General features: G+C 41.6%; 2 protein-coding genes across 9 annotated transcripts in view; one reads left to right on the top strand and one right to left on the bottom strand.

Moving 5' to 3' along the window:
• Positions 1-5,046, top strand: part of LOC124307186 (leucine-rich repeat-containing protein 24-like) — a 173,900-nt gene extending 168,854 nt beyond the window's left edge. For all 5 annotated transcript variants that reach the window (XM_046768628.1, XM_046768626.1, XM_046768629.1 and 2 more), the window contains 2 exons: positions 2,317-3,750; positions 3,907-5,046. In XM_046768628.1, coding sequence (XP_046624584.1) covers positions 2,334-3,750; positions 3,907-4,652 — 2,163 coding nt within the window. In that variant the 5' untranslated portion in view covers positions 2,317-2,333 and the 3' untranslated portion in view covers positions 4,653-5,046. The remainder of the gene's footprint in view (positions 1-2,316; positions 3,751-3,906) is intronic.
• An 8,976-nt stretch (positions 5,047-14,022) lies between these two features.
• LOC124307187 (LARGE xylosyl- and glucuronyltransferase 2-like) lies at positions 14,023-21,673 on the bottom strand. Of its 4 annotated transcripts, none has more exons than XM_046768630.1 (12): positions 21,173-21,673; positions 20,743-20,872; positions 20,456-20,625; positions 20,191-20,374; positions 19,504-20,048; positions 19,262-19,423; positions 18,819-19,121; positions 18,539-18,735; positions 18,307-18,448; positions 18,068-18,198; positions 17,775-17,867; positions 14,023-17,662 (listed from the first exon to the last, which is right to left on the bottom strand). In XM_046768630.1, the coding sequence occupies exons 2-12, from the start codon at positions 20,819-20,821 to the stop codon at positions 17,527-17,529; spliced, it is 2,142 nt and encodes a 713-aa protein (XP_046624586.1). In that variant the 5' UTR covers positions 20,822-20,872; positions 21,173-21,673; the 3' UTR covers positions 14,023-17,526. The 4 variants fall into 4 exon arrangements, with proteins under 4 accessions (XP_046624586.1, XP_046624588.1, XP_046624587.1 ...); XM_046768632.1 differs by having other exon boundaries at positions 20,486-20,625; XM_046768631.1 differs by having other exon boundaries at positions 20,456-20,619.
• Between the last annotated feature and the right edge of the window lie 910 nt (positions 21,674-22,583).

Here is a 22,583-nt window from a genome sequence, read left to right as displayed (position 1 = left end):
ATATTACCGTCGTTCATCACCGCTTACAAAATTTTGTCGCGGGTCAAATTTAAGGTATCAAAGTCAAGCCGTAATTTGACTAATTAATGGGCCCGGGGCGAGTAATTAATATTCCGGACGTTACCGGGACGTGTATAACTGTGGGTGCATAAGCAACCGGTGAGTTGGTTTTTCCTCCTTCTTTGTCTTGGGTAAACTTTGCGCACCGGCACCAGCAGCGACTCGCCCCTGCACCCTGGAACCGTTTTCGTCGGTCAACTTTAATTAAAACGTTGTCGCGTGCCCCGGGGTCGTTGCGTCTGCCTTTCGAGTCTTGACGGCTGTTCCGAGTTGCGTTCAACAAATCCAAGAACCGCTCGATCGGCCGTGCATCACCTCGTAATTGCCCGACCTGCGGAGTGAGTGGACGGGAATTAAAATCCAGCGAGGAAAGCGCGAGGATCTAAAAACTACGTACGGGAACCCTTTCCCTCACACTCGTCGCGAATCGTTGTTTTCCTCTGAACAACGGGATCCGCCGATCCGTGCCTACGACGAAAACCGTAATAACATACTCAGGATGGGCGTGAAAATCCTGAAAGATTCAAAAGTGGACTTGTCGAAAACCCGATATTTTCGAGATACGAATTTTAAAACAACGAATGATCAGCGTACCGAAGTTGGGATTTTCGATAAATCACCGAGTAGAATAACTGTTTTCCCGATGGTTCATTTAACCGAACGCTCTCTTATCCGAAAAAGTATTTTCAGAACAGTCGGCATATTCCGAATGACCGAAGCACAGAATGTCGAGATATTGAAAATTGAAAGTTTCGAAATTAATAATTGAGAGCGGGTAATATTTCGAATAGCCGCGATACCCAAAAAATTAGTTGTCAACGATCAAAGTTCAGAAGGAGCAAAATTACGATCCATAAAATGCAGAAAGGCCAGAAAGCCAAAAGACCGCAATACGGTTATCATAGTTACGCAGACTTATCCCAGATGGCACTAAACACCGGCCATCGGATATGCGTGGCGTTGCAAAGTATACACGGGTTTCTGACGGCATCCGACCTTTCGCCATTTTGGCCATTCTGTCTTTAGCGGGTTTTTCGGGATTTCAATCTTTCGAGTAAGTTTGGCCAGTCGTTATTCATAAATTCGGATTCGTAAATTTTCGACGAAGGAACGAGGCTGACATTTTGGCCGTTCTGAAAAAAAGAATGTCGGTATAAATTTATTTATAAATTTTTTTATATTTCTACAGGTCATCTTTCCGTGTTTATGGTCTTTCTACATTTCTAACAGACGGTAGTTTGACTTTCGGTGATTTCGTCCCGCCTCACAGCCGAGCATTTGAGGCTCGCCTTCCCTTGGAAGAGGCTCGGCCTGTATTCTGTCTCCATTATCCTACATTTCATTTATTGTTCCCCGTCGCCTGCTTTGTGCGAGTTCTTGTTTCACCCCATTCTTCCTTTGACGCTAACGTTGCAAACGCGCCTGTCTTTGATTAATTAGTAATCGGAGAAGGTCGAGTGTCCATTGCAATCCGGAACAAGACACACCCGCTATTCTGTCCGCGTATATAATTAGCTGGAAACTTAATTAGAATTTTGACTCGGCAAGCTTCACAGTGCAATTGGTAACGAACGCAACTGTGTTACAGGTAATTGCGTATCTAATCCGCAAAAACAGCAAAGTTAACAACTACAATGGTATTCTCAATATGTCTAACGATAAGTTGAAATTTTTCTCCTATCCTTTGACGGAACTCGGTTATAATGAGACTTGGATGACCTATGGCACGTTGCAGTTTGAAGACCGTCTAGTAGAGCACGTTCGACGTAATTGGATAATAACTATCTTCGTGGAAACGTCGTGAGAGAGGGTGAAGGGTGAAGGGTAAAAACGAAAAGAAGAAGAGCGCTTTGCGGCGGTATAATATCGTTTGTTATTTACTGTGGCGTACAAGTCTCTCTCTCTTTCGCTCTCTCTCTCTCTCGACTCGATCCCTCCCTTCGTTCCTCCGTCATATTTCGCACCCAGACCTGGGAGGAACGCCTTCCCGTTTTTCGAAGCCATTTCGGTTAATATCCGAAGCTTAAGCCTCTCAGGTTTGAAAATTTCCTTGAGCCTTCAGCAACAGCAATCGTGAGGATCTGTGTTCCTCTTTCTTGCTCTGGGGTGGCGGGCTTCGCGCATTGTGCTAGCGTCAGTGACAGGCCTGGAGGGGGTGTGGATATTCCGTCATCGCCCTCGGGATGCGAATGGAGAAACACGGCACCGCTGTAGCCGAAATCTTACCTGACGTTTCGTTCTCTTTTCTGATTACAGCCGGGCGACAAGCAACCATGGATTCGACGCTAGTTTTTCTCGTCGGCTTCCTGCTGGCGACCGCGAGAATCTGCGGCGGGCAGGAAGACTGGGACTGCGAGGCACCCTGCAAGTGCAAGTGGATCTCGGGAAGGAAGTCGGCCGAGTGCATCCAGCAGAATCTTACCACCGTCCCGAACTGGCTGTCCTCGGTGATCCAGAGCCTCGACTTGACGGGGAACGCGCTGGTTAATCTGCGCCGCGACGCCTTCCTCGAGGTGAAACTCGACAATCTTCAGAAACTGACGCTCCGCGATTGCGGGATAGAAACGATTCACGCCGGCGCGTTCAACGGTCTGAAAATCGTTATCGAGATCGACCTGTCTCACAACAAAATCAAGGTCCTGCGCCCCGGGACCTTCGGGGATACCGACAAGCTCAGGATCCTGTATCTCAACACGAACTTGATCCAGCAACTCGAGAGCGGTGTCTTCGTAAACAATACCTTCCTCCAGAGGATCGACATGTCGAACAACCGGCTCGAGCGCATCGGACAACACCCGTTCGTCAACCTACCCGGGCTCCATGCGATCGCCCTCAACCGTAACAACCTGACCCACCTGAGGAAACAGATATTCGAAAACCTTCCGAAACTCGGGAGCCTCGAGGTGCACGAAAATCCGTGGAAGTGCGACTGTCATCTCAAGGAGTTCCGCGACTGGCTGATGAACACCACTTTCTATACAGATCAAACGACCTGCGCCCAACCTCCGAATCTCGCCGGGAGGATTTGGCGCGGGATAAAGAGCGAGGAGTTCGCCTGCCGGCCCAAGATCGTCTACGTCGGTCCTGCCCCCCTCGTCGAAATCGGACCCGGCGACGTCACCCTGGTCTGCAAGGTCTTTGGCACCCCGCTGCCGGATGTTACGTGGTGGCTACGCCAGCGAGAGCTGAGCAATTCGAGTCGACGCTACCCTCTCGAGACGAAGAGCTACGTCCTGTCGAAGGCCGGAAGCTGGCTAAACCTGACGATCCCGAAAGCGACGTCCGCCGACAAGGGAGAGTACGAGTGTCGCGCCGTCAGCCCGGGCGGCTCGGAGAAGAAAAACGTGACGCTGACCGTCCTGGGCGACGTCGTCGGCAACACGGAGTCCGGGGTCAGCCTGGCCCTCGCCCTGGGCCTCGGGCTGACCGCCCTCCTGGTTCTGGTCATCCTGACCCTCGTGCTCTGCGCGTGCTACTGTTGTCGGAAGCGTTCCCGGCCTAACGAGAAGAGCACCGAGGCGAACGCCATCGAACACCACGGCCTCGGGGATCAGGAGAAGTCCCTGATAACCGCGATCAACCCCGTGGTGAAACCGCCCCGGAGGTACGAAGCCGCGCCGTCCGTGACCTCCCACGGAACCGAGACGACGGAGCTGAACCGAACCCTTCTGGACAACGAATCAGTATTCGGTCAGTACGCCTCGCTTATCACGCGTCAATGCCCGGCCAAGTAATCCGGCCTCGCTACCTTCCTCGATCTTTACATTAATTTTCATCCCCTTTCTTTCTGTTTTATTTTCACTCCTACGGGACTGCGACGACGCTTCTTCGCCGCGCGCCGTGCAGCCGGAGGTGTCGGAGACGACGACAGGGAGCGGTCGACGCCGGAACTCGATCAGGGATCGACCTTGCCGAGGGGCGCCACCTACCGGCAGTACCCTCCGGATCTCCTCGCCTTCTCGGGTGGCCGCGGGGCCTCCCCGACCAGCCAGGCCTCCACCGCCCCCGACAGCTCGCGGCTACCCTCGCAGCCCGGCAGCTTCAGTCCGACCGGAACCATCGCCTCCTTTCCGCCGGGGTTCAAGACGCTGCCGCACAACCGCAGCGCCGCTCCGTACAGTTCGGGGCCTCCCGTGCTTCCGCGGCACGGATACGTCACGATACCGAGGCGGCCCCGCGCCCCCAGCTGGAGCAGCGCCCCGCCCACATCGCCCGACGGCCTTGAACCCGTATACGACAACCTGGGCATACGCACGACCGCCGACGGCAGCTCCGTCCTCTCCCTAAACAAGAGTCCCGAGCCTTCGGGAATGCGGGGGCGGCCTCTTCCCGGCACCCCGACGGCGCACTTTCATCCCGCGATACAGCGAAGCACGCCGAACATCCTCGCCGCCAGTCCCAACGACAGGGCCGCACCCGAGGGTGCCCCGGAGTGGCCCTCCAAGCTTGCCGACGAGACGGACGTGCCCTTCCTAGCCGGCGGCGGCACCCTCGGACGCAAGGTTCCACCGCGGCCGCCCCCGAAGCCCAAGAAGAAATCCGCGAACGGGCCGCTCTACGAGGACGAGGGCGAGGACGGAACCGAGGTATGAGGGTGGAGCCGCGACGAATCGCGGCCAACGCCACGCGCCCTCAGGACCCTCAGGATCGTCTCGTACCGTCAATCCTTCTAACCGGTAGTGCCTTTACGCAAACTTGTAATGTAAACGATGTGTGTGCGAGTGTGTGCGCGATTGTTATTCGTCGTTTAATCGCTGTACTTTATTACAATATTATTACTATTACTACTATCATGTGCTAAGACGGATACGTGCGATTTACTGGACTACGATGTACACTCTGTTCTTGTTTCGCATAGTCGTCGGCATGTAAGGGCTTCCCGCAGAGAATGTGAAAAAAAAAACGAAACAAAAAAACAAAACTCGAACAGAAACTGTTTCACCCATTCGCGGTGCAGATCCAAGGTTATTGTATAGAATCATTTTTCAGTGATATTTTTTTCTTTTTCCTCTTTTTTTTTTTATCTCATATGTATTAAAACAACTCTTAGTTTATAGTTTTACAATATACCTGTATCACATCTTTGCAGGGTTGTTGGAAAATTTAATTCTTGTAAATAATACTCCAAATCATTGACGTGCTTGTTCAGAAATTTTTATTTCACAATTGGCGAAGTTTCCATCCGGAAGAGGAAAAATTTAATTTTGGAGCAACCCTGCTGATTTCCGGATTTCGAAAATGGGATCAAGTTCTTCGACGTATACGCCTAATTGTAGATCTGGACGTTGAATGGAAACGATGTTAAGGTGGCCTCTCTCTCACACTCTCTCTCTTTTTCTCTCTCCCTCCCTTTCTCGATGCTGAGATGAGACCGTTATTCGCACATAAGCGAAACGTGAGGCTTCTACAAAGCGTGTGCGAAATCCCACCAGCCTCCCACCTTCCTTTCACAACTTTATACATGCATGCGAGACGCGTCAACATTTGCATTTCTCCGGTCAACGAAATTCTCCTATACATCAACGCGTCGTTCGTAAAGTGTGCAGAATATTATTATGTGGCTACCGCAAATTCTCAGACGTTTATAAATTCAGACCCCCAAATATTTGTATTTTTTCTCTTCACCTGCTGCCACCACCGCCTTAAAGCAAGAATATTCGAACACACCCAGTAACGGATATCGGATTACGTTTAACTCGTCTCGAGACTCGATCGAGGCCTTTGATTTCCGCCAAACGAAGGAAATTTTTGACATTAAGAGAAGCAGATAAAGAGTATATACAGCAAAGCCGAATCGGTTATACCCGTTTATTGGGTAGCTGCACCTCGAGTTGAATTTCCGCCGGAAATCAGAGGCACGCGGACGAAGAGGAAACTCACACCGAGCTAGATTTTCATCGGTTACTGTCACGTACAGGTATCGTTTATCTCGTCGCGCACACATCGTCGAGGGTAAGATACTTTGGCGGGAAATACAATATTTCTCTTCTTCTCCCTTTTTACCCCCCCCGTCATTCTTCTCCCCGCGTCCTCGCGAGTAAAGAGCAGACCGTCGGCATCCAATTGGCAGGAGTGCCGCCGCCGTCGCCGCCGTCGCGACGCCCCGAACGAGCGAGAGAGAGAGAGAGAGAGCGAGAGAGGGAGAGGAAAAGGGTGGGAGGAATGGAAACGGGAAGAACTCCGGGGGCGTGAGAGACAGACGCCGGTATTCCCGTCGTCGGGACACCCAAAGGCTCTTGTACCCGAGCCAGGAAATATCCGAGGCGAGGCGAACCCCGGAATCCCGGGCGATGTCGGACGCCTCAGACGACAAAAGCTCGGGATATCTTGGCCGTCTGAAGGGGCGGCTAGGCCGCGACGTGTGTACGGAACAAGGGTGTTTCGCGAATTACCTCGACGATATCTGTCTCTTTTCTCTTTTTTTATTTCCGTTTTCCGTTTTCCGTTTTCCGTTTTCCCTGCGTTCACTGGGGAATTTATGAAACGTGCGGGATTCCGGATACCGGATGATGATACGTCTTTACGTTATTCAAAGCGAGAAGCTAGTGAAAACGAGTATAGTAAGAACGTTACAACTTTTCTCTCCGGTACTGTTAATGTAATTCTTCATTTTTATTTTCTACTTCTATTTTTATTTAACCTTTTCTCCAATCAGCGCCTTGTACCAATCAACGTCGCTTACGCCGCGTAACGAAAGAATCGACAGTTGTGACAATTGACGTAACGACAATTGGTCCAATTAACTGCGCTTTCTTTCCGTATTTCTTTTACTTGTTATCGTTGTTGGCTTTTCTTTTTTTTTTTTTTTTTTATTCCTCTTAATTTCCGTTCATTCGTTGACTATTCAATTGTCATTGTCCAACGGTGTGCTGCCAAGTGTATATTCAACTGTCTATACATATACTATATCCTACTACACTGTTTGTAAGTTGCATAGAAAGTGAATGGTATAGTTATCATTTCAAACGATCGAAAAAAAAAGAAACTCTCGACGCACAAACGTTGAGAAACCTAAACAATTTAGTATTACGTGTTAATTGTACAGCAATTATGTATGTTATATACGATTATTGTATAATTGAACATCGTATATATCATACATAAATGATCAATAATTGTACGAATCAACCAATTACATGATGAATATTGTTCGTATATTCATATGGTATGTATGTATAACGATATATTGTATCATAAATTAGTAGATAAGATATGCGACGTATAGGGAATACTTTCATAACATCGTTGTCGTTATTATTATTTTTTGAATTATTCTTATTTTCGAATTGACTGTCGAAAATTTATTATTATCATAATTACCGTTATCATTGTTGTTAGGGTGATATTCATTTGTAAAAAACGATGTCATTCAACGATTTCCCCTACTATTTTATAATGCAATTGAAATGTCTGGCGATAAAAGTAGTAATAATTATAATAATACCAGTAATACCAATAATAATATACATCAACTCGATAGATTTTCTGAAATTCGGGGGATCGTTGCGTCACTTGTTGGTATTACTGGTATTATTATACTGTACTATACTACTGACATAATACTAGTAATACAAATAACAACATACGTCAAATGGATGGATTGTCTGAAATTCGGGGGATCCTTGCGCCACGAAATAATGCAGTAGTGATTATGGAGGATTTACAATCGTAATATTAAGCATGTGAAAATTGAAAATTGTTTTGAATTGAAGAAAAACTTTTTCCCATTTACGCACGATTGTAATTGTAAAAATTCAGTAAAATTGACGTTTAAGATGTAAGAAATCATCAATTGCAGGCTGCGATTATTCACGACTAGCAATTTCGTTGACCCATTCGCGTTGATTATAATTGTGACGATAATTAATGCACCGCTAAAAAAATCTTAATTGCTCCGTGATATTTCTTCGGAAAAGTAACAAGATCCTAGAAAGGAAAATAATTGCGAGTATCATCTTGCACGAGTTAATTATCATAAATTGCAAGAGAACTCCGTTGATGAGCGTGGTATAGGTACATAATATATATATAACATACAACGAAGCAGCAAAGGTCTTTGATATATAACTTTGGAGCTGCAGAAAACTTCGCGCAAAAGTCTCGACTGTAGTCGGTCGATTTTATTTTTCTTTCTTTCTTAAAAAAAATAAATTAAATCAAACACAAAAGAAACGCATGTATGAACTTGAGCGACAGCTTTGAAATCAAAGGAATAATGTTTCTCCTCAACAAATAGACGTATTACGAATTCTGCGGTTGAATTCAGTGATCGTTGAATATTGTACACACGATATACGAAAGGTGATAAAATAATAAAAATTATAATAATACAATAATAATTTATGCCTTTCGTCGTGAAATGCGACATTTTATCTGATGGTGTTTGAACGCGTTATTTTAACTCTCACTGTTTTTATTATTCAGCTCGGTTAGGCACTCAATCATTTTTCATACGGCAACAACAGCCTCCTTATACTTCTTTGCGAAAATATGTTTTTTTGTTCAATCTCTTTTTTACATTTTTTTTTTTTTTTTGGTTTTGTGTGTTTTATTTCTGTTTTCCACAATGTCGAGAGCCAACTTCAAATTGATGGATTACTTGTTATTAATAATACGCGTACGTACAAGGTTCGCTGCAGCGGCGAAAAATCAATTATAACGCAGGCTCAAACCATTCGTTTATAACGGGGGTTTTCTTCATTTTTATCTCTCGCCCCCTCGATTTTCCCTGCTACAGATATACCAAATTCGTTCGTTTTCATGCTACCGATGCCAAATAAGTTTTTCCGTAATTTCGCGATGAATTTCACCCGTGTCACAGGGAAAATCAATCACAGACAGACACGAACGACAATTTCATAATATAATAACATGTATGTGAATGAAACAGAATAAAAGAAGTAAGAAATGATAACAACAAGGTGAAAAACCCCGGATTCAGATTATCCGTTTCAATATTGAATTATATTGTACACATATTATACACAATACGATAACTGTTCAGTATTACGCAGAATGTATGACAGAATTAAGTTACATATATGTAGGCATATACACGTTATGTGTGTACATATTATACGGCGCGGGGAGGAAGTGGCGGCGTAAAAACGACACGTATACGTAAGTACACACCAACGTACCCCAGATATCTTGCAATTTGTGCCCTGCATACATTACCGCCCGAGGTTTCTTTTTTTTTTTTTTTTGCTTTCCTTTTTTTGGCCACCTTCCTTCCGGTGTTGATTGGGAAAAAAAAAAGAAATTAAATTTCGCGCTTATTATCCACTCTCCTAAGCTTGTATTTTTTTTTTTTTTTTTTTTAAAAAAAGGGGGCGCAAAAATTTCGCGCATCTATCCGCGACGCATGATGCGCAGCAGCAGCAGGCTTCGATGTCGTGAATATTTTAAGCGGCCTAGAAGAGTCGCGGTTCGCTCATCCCAGTTGGAAGTCGTCCAATGTAAATACACTAATTTATGCATATTAGCTCGGGAAAAAAGATTTGATAGCGAATTATACATTATTACTATATATGCGACACGATTGATACGTGCGACTTTCGTTAGGCTGGGATGACGTCCACGAATATATTTTTGTAATTTTGTATTTTGAATCATGTAATATTCGCCACTTCCCACCCCGTTTGCAACGTTCTACGATCCATGCATTATGCATATATAGGCGAGCCGATACCTATACAATACACATATACACACATATTCCTTTTAGCGTAATACGTAATAATAATTATTGTTAATACTACTACTATTATTATTATTATTATTATTATTATATATACACACACATCATATATTTTTTAAATTTAGGATTGTAATAACTGAAGGACAAAATTTATGAAACAGAAAGAGGGAAATCAAGGCGGATGAACAACGGATTAAGGATCGAAAGGGATTTGTATAATATATAGTTACATCGCTTCTCGTGATTGTTAAAATACTTGTCACTTTTTCGCAGCACGTGGATTAAATATTGTAACTGATATAACGTCGTTTACTATATTGTAACACAGATCGATGAGATATATATATATACATGTGTAACATTGACTGGCTCAATAACAATTCGCGCTTTCTCGCTACGCGAAACTAACAGTTATTGTTTCAGGACACCTAATTCCTAATTACTAATTCAAATTCTATAACTATGGTCTACGTAATAATAATTACAATAAATGACTCTAATATATTAGCATTAACGCGTATACATATGTATATAGGTATATTTAAATATTAATATAAATATATAAAAATAATTATTATATAAGTATGTAACGATAATAATGAATAATGTGAATTTTTTCCAAGTAGTTATAATTACTGTTATTAATATAACATGTTACACAGGGATCAGCTGCTGCAGTTCCGTGCAGCTGTCGCGTATAACGACAAAAACAATAAATAACAATACACACACGGAGAGAAATCTTTTCACCGAGCTGATGTCGTTTTATTATGTTTAACGTGATCACAACGGCAATCATTCGTCCAAAGATCAGATATTATTGTGAAGAAATCGATTAAAACTGCGTTGCAAAACGGCGCTATAATTAACTTGAATTTAAAAATCGATCTGTATTAATTAATTTCAAGTCCAACGATCAAGTTGAAACACAGAGATTTTTCTTCACCGGTACTCGTGGCTAGCTGCAGCTGTAATACGCACGCGCATTCCTTGTTGTATTTACAAGTGAACCCTGATCGTTTTTAATTGACAATATAAGTGTAACGTTGACCCGCCATTAGGGAAACTAAAAGTCTGTTAGGATACAATTTAAAGATTTAAAAAAATTAAACTAAATTATAGTTTGACGAGCAGAAAAGAAAGAGAAGAACAATGATCGCATTTAACGGGTGCTTAATCTCGCACAATATGTATGCGTATGATTTTTATTGCGTCAATTTCTTCTACTCGGTATTAATTAGTTATATCACGTTCATTATATTATATTATACACTATATTTGGTTATTTATCGTCTATTATTGTATAATTAAACGTATGGGACCCATGTTAAATTATAAGTTTCAAACTATTGAACGCGCTGAAGCATTTAGATTATAAACATTTATTCGTACAATAATTAACTGATCAATCAATTTAAACGATTTATGTCAAATTTACATCATCAGTTTTATATCGACTTCTTTTGCTAATATGTAGAGAGATTACACTAGACGATTTTTCATCATCAGTAATAGTAATAATAATAATAATGTCAAACAAAGTGATCATGCAGTTATACCAAGGGTATAATTAACAGAAAAAAATATTCCCACGTCAATATGTACACACAATGAATTTATATTATTCTCATTAACAATTTCGTATAATTTTTATAGTTAAATGATATAGATAGGTATTAATTATTACATATAGTAGATTGTTAGTGTATGGATCCATTGGGATCAATAAAAGTTCAAACATTACATCCATTTTCTTTTGTTTCCATTTCATCTTTTATTCACACAATCGTCCGCATCGCTCATCTTTTACTTTATCCACGCTCCATTTCCATCTTTGATCATTTGCGGGAACGATCGTGATATCCAAAGCATAATTTCGACCCAGGAAGAGCAATTTTAAAACATTCGGTAACGGAAATTTCGTTTTTCTTCCTACAAACTTTTTGCCCTTAACACGCACGAGAAATACTGGTAAATAAATTTAAAAGAGTTGAAAATCTGATAAGATAAAATCCGCGAACGTTCATTGCGAATTCACTTAGCCGACGCTGTGTGTAGATAAAAGGGAACAGTGTGGCTGCAAAGTGGAAAAAGGGTGGCAATTCCGGGCAAAAACAATAGACAAAGTGTGCAGGGGTGTTGCTCGTCCCGAGATACGATGAGCAGAGAGAGTGAGAGAGAATTTTGCGCAATCAGAATTCCACGCACGTAGATACCTGCCTCACAGTTTCATACAGAGGACTTGCGAAACTTATTGTTAGTTATTTAGTACAGTGCCCTCGTGCACGTCCCGTTTCAGCAAAAACTTTATCCGTCCGCGTGACCTGGGAATTCGTAATTGACGGGGTCGTCGAGTTTCGGATTGAGAATGAAGACCCGTGTGTCAAAATCTACATTTTGGTCGGGTTTTTTTTTTTTTTTTTTTTGTCACCGCTGATTGGGCCGTTTCGCACATCTGCGCCCAAGCACTTTTCGAAGGGCGAAGGAAGAAGGGCGAAGCATCCACTTTTTACGCTCAACGTGAAGGGCTTTATTTGTCCGATAGCGTGTTTTACCGATTCCCCTCGCTGCAGCTGCTTTATGGCCCGCCGGCAACCGAGTCGTTGCAGAGTCCATTAGCATTTCAGATAAGCACTTTTTGACTGAACGCCGTGTAACGGCGATAATTGTGCTGCAGGGGAATTTCGTACGGGGGTACGGAGGGTTGAAAAAAAGACGATAAATGTGATGAAATGAAAATGATATGTATCTATTACGATTGTGGCAAAACGTCGTTTTTTTCGCGATACGGAATTGAATGTTCGCGTAGTCGGATTGTAGGAAAAATTATAATAAGTAATTTCGTATGCATATATGTATATGTATATATCGGTGAAACTTGACGCCAGAGATGCGAAATTGCGCACAGCCCAAGTTGAGTTAACGAGCAAAGACCGTGCCCCATTTGTATTTCGAATGGGCCTGTTTTCCACCGTTTTTCGGTGTCGGAAGAGCTCAAGGAGAAAGAGAGACGGAGAACTGCGCCTTATCTGAATCTGCAAGGATCCTACGCGGCAGTAATTTCCTCGAGAGTAACAAAGGCGAGTTGATAATTAATTCAGGAGACTCGACTGTACGTATATATATTTATACGCGCCCACCGCAATGACAAGTGGACTACTTTAGCAGTCGGATCTCAGTCCATTGTTACAGCTACTTAAATTATTCTCGTTGCAAGGACCGCAGAAAAACAAGTAATTATTTACCAAGTTCCCCAACTGCTGCTCGGCTACCGCTTCACAGCTTCATCTCGACACTCGTCTCTCCCTCTCTCTCTCTCTCTCTTTACGAAAATTGAACCGGCCTTCCGAAAATCCTCGTAATCAAGACCCCGTCCTGGCCTGAATCAAATTCATACAGCCTTCATACCGAGGCTTCCTTGCGACGCAGTTAACTTTTTTGTAGGTCTCGCAACGTCGTTTCAGGTATTACGCGTTGTACCTGTAATATACACTAGTCGTCAGACAGGCGCGTCTCGATCTCGGTGAGAAATTTAAATTACCCGTACACCGAGGGGGAGAAATGAAAGAAATAGAAGAAAAACCGCCTCTCAACTTCATAAACTAATTCGCGAAGAGCCGGAGGAGCTGCGAAAGCGAAGCGACAAGAGCAAAGGTCGCTCTCCCTCCCTCCCTCTCGTTATTTCTTGAAACGGGGCGGTTCCGAAGAAACTTGATTAACGCTTCAAACGTAACCGGTACTCTGCCGAGCGAACTCGCAGGGCACGTTGCCGCTTCTATCCCTTATCCCCGTAATCCTCTTTACTCCTGTAACACCGGCACTCGGATGGATACATACATGCGCGTTACCCTCGCAAAATGTACTTCCGTCAACTTCGGATACCTACGAAAGGAAGAAGCTACGCGGCCGGAATTTTTCCACGCGATATCTTTTCGCGCTCATTTATGCGATACGATGCATTCATTAGCTGTAAACTATCATCGAGATCACTTGAAACTTTAAATTGTTTGTTGGAAATAGAAAAACAATACTGTACGATTTTTCTCTACGTCATAATCCTATATTGCTGTTATTGAAAAGAGAGACGGTATTATACATATGTAAATGAATATGTAAAATAACGAATCGGCGTTGGATTTGGTGTATAAACGATAAGCGATTTAATGTAAATACATAAATGATTATAGGTATAAGTGCATGGGTAAATCGTAGACGACGGGAGGGCACAAAGTCGACGATTAAAATGGATATACGAATAGTTGTATCGAGGAATAAGTTTCTGTTTTTAATTTTCTTGCTTGAATTACATTAATAATAATTATTGACGAGAATAAAAATTAACGGGTCACCCGTGTAACTAGGAAGATGTAATACCTGAAAATGTCAACGTAATTGAAAGATTAACATTACATATGCCTGTTCATTATGTCGTTAAAATAAAAATTATAATACGTAGATGCATAATAGAGAGAAAACAATACGGTACAATACTTGTATAATCTAACTAATAACTAGCACGTAGGGTCGAAGCTTGCCTCAATAATATAAATGTTTTCATCGAGTGCTTCGTTATAATAATAATAATAATAATAATAATAATAATAATAATTTGTATAGAAAATAATTTCTGGGACGTGTCGTATTACATAAAAATGAATCTGGTGTTGGGGTGTGTAAATATTACATAAATATTTTATAAACGATTAATATCTACCTATAATATAGTGGTGATTGTATAATATTTAAAAAAGAAGCATTCAAATTAAATAACCGCTCTGTACACTTCATGGTGGATCATAAAATTTTAATAAATATTCCCCGAATCATTCCTACGCATAGATATACGTATATAACATATAATATAAATTTTCAAGTGTCACATGGTCGATATAACTTTACAAAGGTATTTGTTTATTTGTTTCGTTCTTATCTTCTATATCCTCGTTGTATACTTTGACTATAATCTATACCTAGGTGTTTTATATACGATTAACTTTTATTATAAAATTTACTCGATATTAAAAATTAACCTTTTGTGTATAATTCTAACTTTGGTCCTTAAAATTTTGGTTCACAAGCTACTCCGCCGAACGAGGAAACGAAGACGGTACGTAAAACCGTTCTCCTTTTATTCTACTCGTACGCGTACAATTGTCTACCTATCTATCTATCTATCGGTACAGTGAATTATTTCTTCGAAAATCCCTTTGAACAACCAGTTATATGCATTAATAAAAAACAACAGAAAAATGTATAGAACTATTCGAAGGAATTCAAAGAAGGCGCAACGAGCCATTCGCTTGTAAAAACTATGCAGAAACTCTTAGCAAAGATGTTTTATCCGCAGACAATTAGTTGGATTATCGAATGATTAAAATTAACGGTAGTCGTATCGCCTACTCAGCGTAATTCCAAATCTCCGTGACTGCGGGCAGCGAAACGTAGTTATAATAATATTTCGAATTAATACTGCGAGTGATCGGAGCTGGTTTTGAGTTGATAAACATATTTGTATAATATGTACAGGGTACCAGAGTACAAGGCACTGTGTGAAAATAATTCAACAAACTCGGAGAGTGAACAGCGTACGGGATAATCAGACGAAATTTTGGCGCGGCTGGATTGATCATATCGAGTGTTCAGCGCCGAGATCTATGGATGAAATAATTACTTGTTCACGTACTCTGAAAGATCTGTAATGATCGATCGATCGCGTTATACGCCGAGTCCCTGCGAGTTAATACGCGGATGATTCAATATTGGAATTCCACTACGCGGGCTAATCCGGCTAAAACCACGCGAATAAATAACAGAGGTATTGCATTAGAATAATTAGTACTCGGTACTGCTGAAATCACGAGTTAGTAAAGCCCGGAGTTTCTCGTTATTATAAACCTCAGTTATTTGCCAAATAAAGTTTAATTACGCCCAACTGAAAGTCCGTCAGATCCATTTGACTAAGCAGCGTGTTTGAACATCAGTCTTTTTAGTTTTTGGTATAGTTTATTGCGAATTGCGGCAACTAAATTGCATTGGGAGATGCGAATAGCGCATTTCCGTTCGAAATACGATGCAGCGCGAAAATGTCGAGTACAAACCCGCGTTTGGAGCTGAATCGGGAAAATCGATGAGGCCGATTTATTCACCCGATCGCGATTTATTCCTATTTCCACGTTATCGACAGTTATGTATTCAATGTACGCGTTGTACTCGATTTGAAATGCGCCTGACTGACTTTTTATCATTTCGCATCATTCCTGTTTTCATTCTATCACTTCGAAGCTACCGGCTATTTTTCAATTCTCTGGCCGACCACGAGTTACGCCCTGTGAAGCCTTCGGGACTTCCATGTCTTCGGAGATGAGTAATATTTTATCCATCTCACAGGATTTTCGCCCGACAAAATCCGACCCCCTAGCCTGTTTACTCTTTCATCGCCGCTGTGAGAATTCTTAAATTGAACATTACTGTTTCGTTCGCTTTTTATCTTTCTCTACGAATCTACACGCATTTTTTGCACTTTTCAGTTTTGTAATGGTACTGTAATTAGGTGTAGTCAGAAATATTGTATGATATTACACCGGGATCGATTTGGAATTAAGGCGGTGTCCTGGTTTAGAGGCCTAAAAATAGTGATTTACGGGGATTATTTTCCTTTTTTTGATATGCAGAGAAACAACGAAGCTTCTTCAAATTTTAAATGTATTTCAACACACAATTTGACGACAACAAATTTTTCTGGCACTTTTCAAATTTGTGTTTAAAAAACATTCGAAATATTAAGAACCTTCGTTGTTCTTCTTCCTTAAGAAAAAAAAAAAAACACCCAATCACTGGAAATCGCCTTCTTGGGACCTTTAAATCAAGACACTGACTTAATCTAATACCTGCCAGTCCGCCAAACCATTTTGAGTGCTTCCCATCGCGCTTAATGGCTTAGAACCTCATTTCGGAAGTAAATTCGCATGTCTGATCGCGAGGTGTTTATTAGCAGCGCTTTGCATTCAAGGTATAAATTTCGAAGGCGCTAAACTTTCAGCGTCTTCGGAGTGGAATAAATTCTTCCCAACGCAAGCTGTGTGCATTGCGCTGTAAACTAATCAATCCCGCTGAAATATTCTAGATAGCCAAAAGTTTGTGAATTTAAAATTTCTCAACTAGTACCAGGTTTCCAGGCAACACGAAAAGCAATTTCTTTACAGATTTCATTGCCGGTTCAAAAGTAGCATCAGGCCTCGACACAATAAAACAATAAGAGAATGGAGCTCGCGCAGTTCTGGGATGGGAAAAGTTGGGAAACCTGGGGCGAGTGATAAGTAATTAATCGGCTTATGCCTCAGAAGAGGACTAAGTTTCTCCCGTAGACGGGAACTAATGGGAAAAATTTAGAATCTCTGGCTACAATAGGAGTAAGAGAGAGAGTGAGAGAAAGAGAGAGAGAGAGAGAGAGAGAGAGAGAGAGAGAGAGAGGGAGAGGGGGAGAGAAAGAGAGAGAGAGCAAGAAGCGGTAATCGCAATTCAAGAATTTACGTCATTCTCAAAATTGTCGCGCGCGAATATTAATTTATTTATTTATTAAATTTTTTTCTAAACGTCTTGGCGGTTTGCTGCACGTTCGTGTCAAACTTCGCATTTGGTACAGTAAAAGTGAACGCAATTTTCTCTGGAGAGCTGAGTGTAGGTAGTATGCGAATCATGCGTTCCTTGTCTAAATACCAGATTAATATTACTTGGCGAGGTGATTTCCAGAGTGTAGAGACGGCGAATCAAGCATTTTGCTCCTTTTCATCTCGTACTTTTGTCCCGGATGAACGGGATCGCTTCTTCAAATTGGAAACAGCACTAGCCTCGTACTTCCTTAACAACTCGTCGACAAAAGTATCTTTCAATTTTTTCAGGCATCTGAAATAAAAATCAAAAAATATAAAAGAAAGTCAACATGAAAACAATCCAAACGGTATGAAGTTATGCATCCTTGTAGGAAACGCGTTTTCCTCAAAAGTAACTTCGGTACCTTCTGTATAACGAGTCCTGTCGAAATTTAACGATGTCGAAACTCGGTGCGTGAGGACGATGGATAACAAACGCGTCAGGCAGAACGACGAACCTGTAAAGTCATTGCCTGTAATTTTTACCTCGACGTAAAACATGATAAACCTCCAGGCCGTATATTGAACTTTATTTTTTTCAGATTTCAGGATACTTTTAATAACATCACAGCCCATTTTTGTATCCGAAAGTATAAATTCTAGAAAATTTTGACGGCCTGATAATATATTTTTCACCCGGTTATAAAAATTTCCAAACCTGTATCCCATCGCCGCTAGATGTGCTATGTGCGAGACTTTGTTCCAACCGAAACCAACGAATCTGGTATCGTAGCTAGGAGCCGAACTCGGAACCACGACATACGGTTCGAAGTCTGGCTCCCAATCAACCTGTAAGAAAAATAACGAATCTGATGCATAGAAAAAGATTAATTGGCAATCGCGTTGAGGTAACAAACTTCTAAATATTAGTACTCACATCGTACTTGTATAATTTACCTCGTATGGCTCAGAAGCCTTGCACCAGTGAGTGTAGTTCGTTGCCGCATGTCCCTGGGACCAGATGTGATATCGGAATGTGTAAAACATACCACGGTTCAGAGACCTAACGAGGGCTTCTTTGCTCTCGGGAAAATTGAACCTGAGCATAATAAGGGTTTCTTCCATAAGCGGGCAATATATTTATGCATTATCTAAGGATTGCGGATTACCGCACGTGAAATCTTGATACCTGTATCTTTCGGTTTCGAAGGCAGGTACTATCAACGCAACTTGTCTATCTTGGGTCAATCGCAGGGAGACAATACTGCTCATCAGTGTATCGTATAAACCATTGGAGGGTAAAAAGTCAACGTCTAATTGAAATACGTAGGATGTAGTCACGTGCGACATTCCTACGTTGCGTAAATAATTTACCGGGTAAAAGTCCTGCGAATGAAGATTGTTATTTTACGTTTAGGTGTGACCGCCGATTACAATTCGTGCAATGATAGTGAAGAAAACACGTTTACCCCTTCCTTGTAGACGACGTGGTAGGCGATGTTTCTTCGTTTGCTCAGCTCCTCCGAACCCCGTACAAATTTAATGAAATTATAAGTGTCTGCGTCCGTAAAATACAGGGCCACGGATATCGCGCCTCTCCAACGTTTGCACAAATCTTCCAAAAGCGTTAACCGGTCTCCACTACACTGCGTGATCAGAGTCACGTCGGGGATGTACCGAAAGTTGTTTTCGTACTCGAGGAGGAACAAATACGTACGATAGTTAATTCGCGAACTTTCCTCGAATTTCTGACACGTGCCGTGACCAGTTTCCTGAAAAATAAGCCCGGTTCAAGGTTCAAGAAACAAGGCAGAATACAGCATTTATAGAGATTATCACTGAACTAAAGAATTACATACAGGTGACTTTCTCTAGAACGTGATATACCAAAAATTCTTACAATCGAACTTACCGAGTTTTGGGAAAAAACTCGCTCGTCTGATTTTTGGCATGGGAAAAGCTGCCTTCGCAGCAGATTTCCGTCCAGCTCTAAAAATATTTGATACGCCTTTCGAAAGTCGTCAATATGCTTGTTGGTCACGTCTTGTTTTTTTGGTGAATTCCAGTGAATAATCTGAGCATAATAATTTCTGTATGTTCGTAAATTATTGATAAATGAGACGATGACTTAACAGTGAATAGAAAGTAGCCTACATTTATTTCGTTCGTGTTAGTATAACAATTTTCACTCAATGTTTGAACACTCAACTGAACGTTCCACGTACAATCAAGCCTGTACAATATACCGGGGTACTTCTTTATCACAGTATTTATTATATCTTGGTCGGCGAGATGAGTTTCGGAAATCTCTTCTAGGGTGGCTCGCGACGTTTTTTCCCATATTTTCAGAAATTCCATACTCCTAAGTCGCTTCAAGTGCATCAAAATGACCCCCGTGTTGAAACCTCGACCCAATGCAGGCCAGGGAAACGGGTTTCTTGCTGACGGTTTTGAATACCAGTCACTTTGGTTTTCTACTAATCCTATGAAGTGCTGAGACTCAAAGTTGTCGAACAATTTCCATAGCCTTAGTATATCCGTTAGAATGGTAACATCAGTATCAAGTACTATCACTTTATCAACACTTAGTACCTCAGGAAGAATCAGTTTTAGCAGACCGTAAACTCCGGAGTAATGCTTGTTCGGTATCCAAGCTACTCGCGGTACCAATTCTGCGGACTTATAATAACTCAGTTGAACTGAAATTGAGGAAGAATGTTCTGTTAGAAGATTATTCAAAACTATTGTACTTATAAAATGGAAATGTCATTTTGAAATCGAGATTTCACAGAATTATAACTAGCGAATACTTTGTTTAACAGCAAGTATAGATGTACTGACCATTTGGTAGATTCCATGATTCAAATAACGTGAAAAGAGTTGTGTTGGCAATCTCGTCTACGATGAAGTGAAAGTGAAGAGGATTCCTTCGATAGAATAAAATGGACTTGACCACAATTACGGTAGTAAATGTCGAGTTGTATCCTGCGCATACCATCGCTACGTGGATGATGCTGCACTCGGTCTGTTAATTTTAGGATATCATTATTGAAATCCAGCAGCATTTACAGAGTAACGGACTATGCTATATTCTAGAATCACCCACAGGCGAGCTGGACAAGTGAAACGATGTTACCTCCACATTCCTTCGAGGCTGAGGCTGCTCGTCAGGCATTCGGTAGCCAGTGAGATTATGTGGTTCGTTTATGCTAGTATATACTTTTCTAAATTTAAGATCAGCCTGAAGTGCCTTTTTGGATTTGTCACTTTCTGCAACTGAGAAAATGTCAAAACCATCGATCAAATAATTTGCTTAGGATGTTGTTTTAATTCGGCGAATATTAATCGGTACGATGCCCAGATTCCTGATCATATCGGCAGATACATACTCACCGTTCGAGAACAAGTAGAAGTAAAACATCGTCGATATTGCAATGGCTCCAATAAAACACCTTATCCATGGTCGAGCCATTCCAATCTATTGGGCATGCTTCGAGCCTGAAAGAAACGCCGAAAACTAAACCTGAAAAATGTTCTACTTTTTTAACACATTTACCAACTGAGAATAAACTAGAATGAGAAGCAGCCAAGACTCGAGCTAAGAGCTAAATAAAATGTTACAGGGATTCATAGGATACGAGACAATTTCATCTACATTCTACCGTGTCGTATGAGTTGACTGATTTGTGACTTTGGTTTTAAATGGGAGAGCAAGGTGAAATCAATTGAACAACATCGACGATGACGATGGATACACGAGCTTGATATTGTCGAGGTTAAGTAAGAATGAGAAAATATAAAGCTACGAATAGATTGAGCTTACCTCAAGGATTATACAGATGACTTGTGACAAACTGCATATCAGAATATAATTTGTAGTTGCAGAGACGATGCATGTATCATGTGTATAATTGTCAGAAAGAAGATTATAAACATTGAGAATACAAAGAATGTAAGAAATGAACACATTCACCTACACGCTTGTTAAACAAAAACACAATGAATATATTATTGTGCAAAGTGTGATTCTGAACTAGTTAACTGAACTGATGTTATGTGTAATAATTGAAACGTTCATCGATATTTTATCGTATTAGAAGTAAAAGCTTGCAGAAAAACATATCGAGGTTTCTGCCGACACATATGATGCACGCAGGCATGACGAAAACCAGATTGAATACGAATTAAATGGCAGAAGTGCCCGCGAGACGATTTACAGCCGGTACTCAATTATGAGCAATTTAAAAAAATTTAATCTCCGCGGTCTAAACGGATCGCCGTCACAGTGTGGAAATAACATGTGGATTGTTTGTTGTCAATTGAGTGAAACAAAATTCTCCCAGAGAGTACCAGGAATTGGCACAGAGGGAAGGACGGATCGGCTCAAGTCAGGGTTCCATCTGTTAGAGTTACTCGTGAATAGAACTCACTTCGTCGCTACGCTAACGGTTGAAAAAGAATTACGATCATTCACGCTCTTACCGACTAAGCTTATGTGGTATTCACGGTAGCGTTGACTCAATGCTGCATGAGTACTCGGAAAGCAGCGGAAGGAAACTGTTGCGGAACATCGAGCTGTTACCAGATTGAGCATAATTAGGGATATCATATCCTCGTCGCATTCCTGAGAGTGCGATTAGTCTGAATAGGGTCGTTTATGTCGATTCGGGGCTGGGAAATTTTTTGCTTCGAAAATAAAAAGAGAAGTAAAACTAATTGGATTGCATTTTTTCCAGATTTTGGAAACTGCTGGAATCTATTTATTGAGACCCTACATCAATGTAAATTCACGTGAGAAATCCACTGCGCACGTTCTCGACTCGTTGCGAGCGACCTGTCGGAAGATACGGCCGGAAGATGTGAAGTTTGCAGTGGGCTTTTAAATGGGTGGGGGTAAAAATCATAATTTCATAACGATGAAGGATCAGTTTCAATTAATTGACAATTTATTCAACATGCCTTAATTCTAGTACAAGTGTTCGAGTGTCGGTGTGTATAAGTACATTACAAGTTGCCGACTAGTGAGAAAGATAAAGGTAAAAAGAGATGCAAAAAAATTATTTAATGGAGAGCATTCCATAGTAATTCTAACTATTGTATGTACAAGAAAGAGTGCAATGTGAATTATCTGAATCGAGATATGTGTAATATTATACAAGACAATTATTATTGTTATTTGTAAGTATGATTGAGATTCCGGCCTGAATGCACGTGCAACGCACTATGCAGAATGC

Source organism: Neodiprion virginianus, chromosome 6 (genome assembly GCF_021901495.1).
Source record: "Neodiprion virginianus isolate iyNeoVirg1 chromosome 6, iyNeoVirg1.1, whole genome shotgun sequence".
Taxonomy (NCBI): Eukaryota; Metazoa; Arthropoda; class Insecta; order Hymenoptera; family Diprionidae; genus Neodiprion; species Neodiprion virginianus.
Note: the sequence above shows the minus strand (reverse complement) of the source record. Positions and strands in the feature narration are given on the sequence as shown.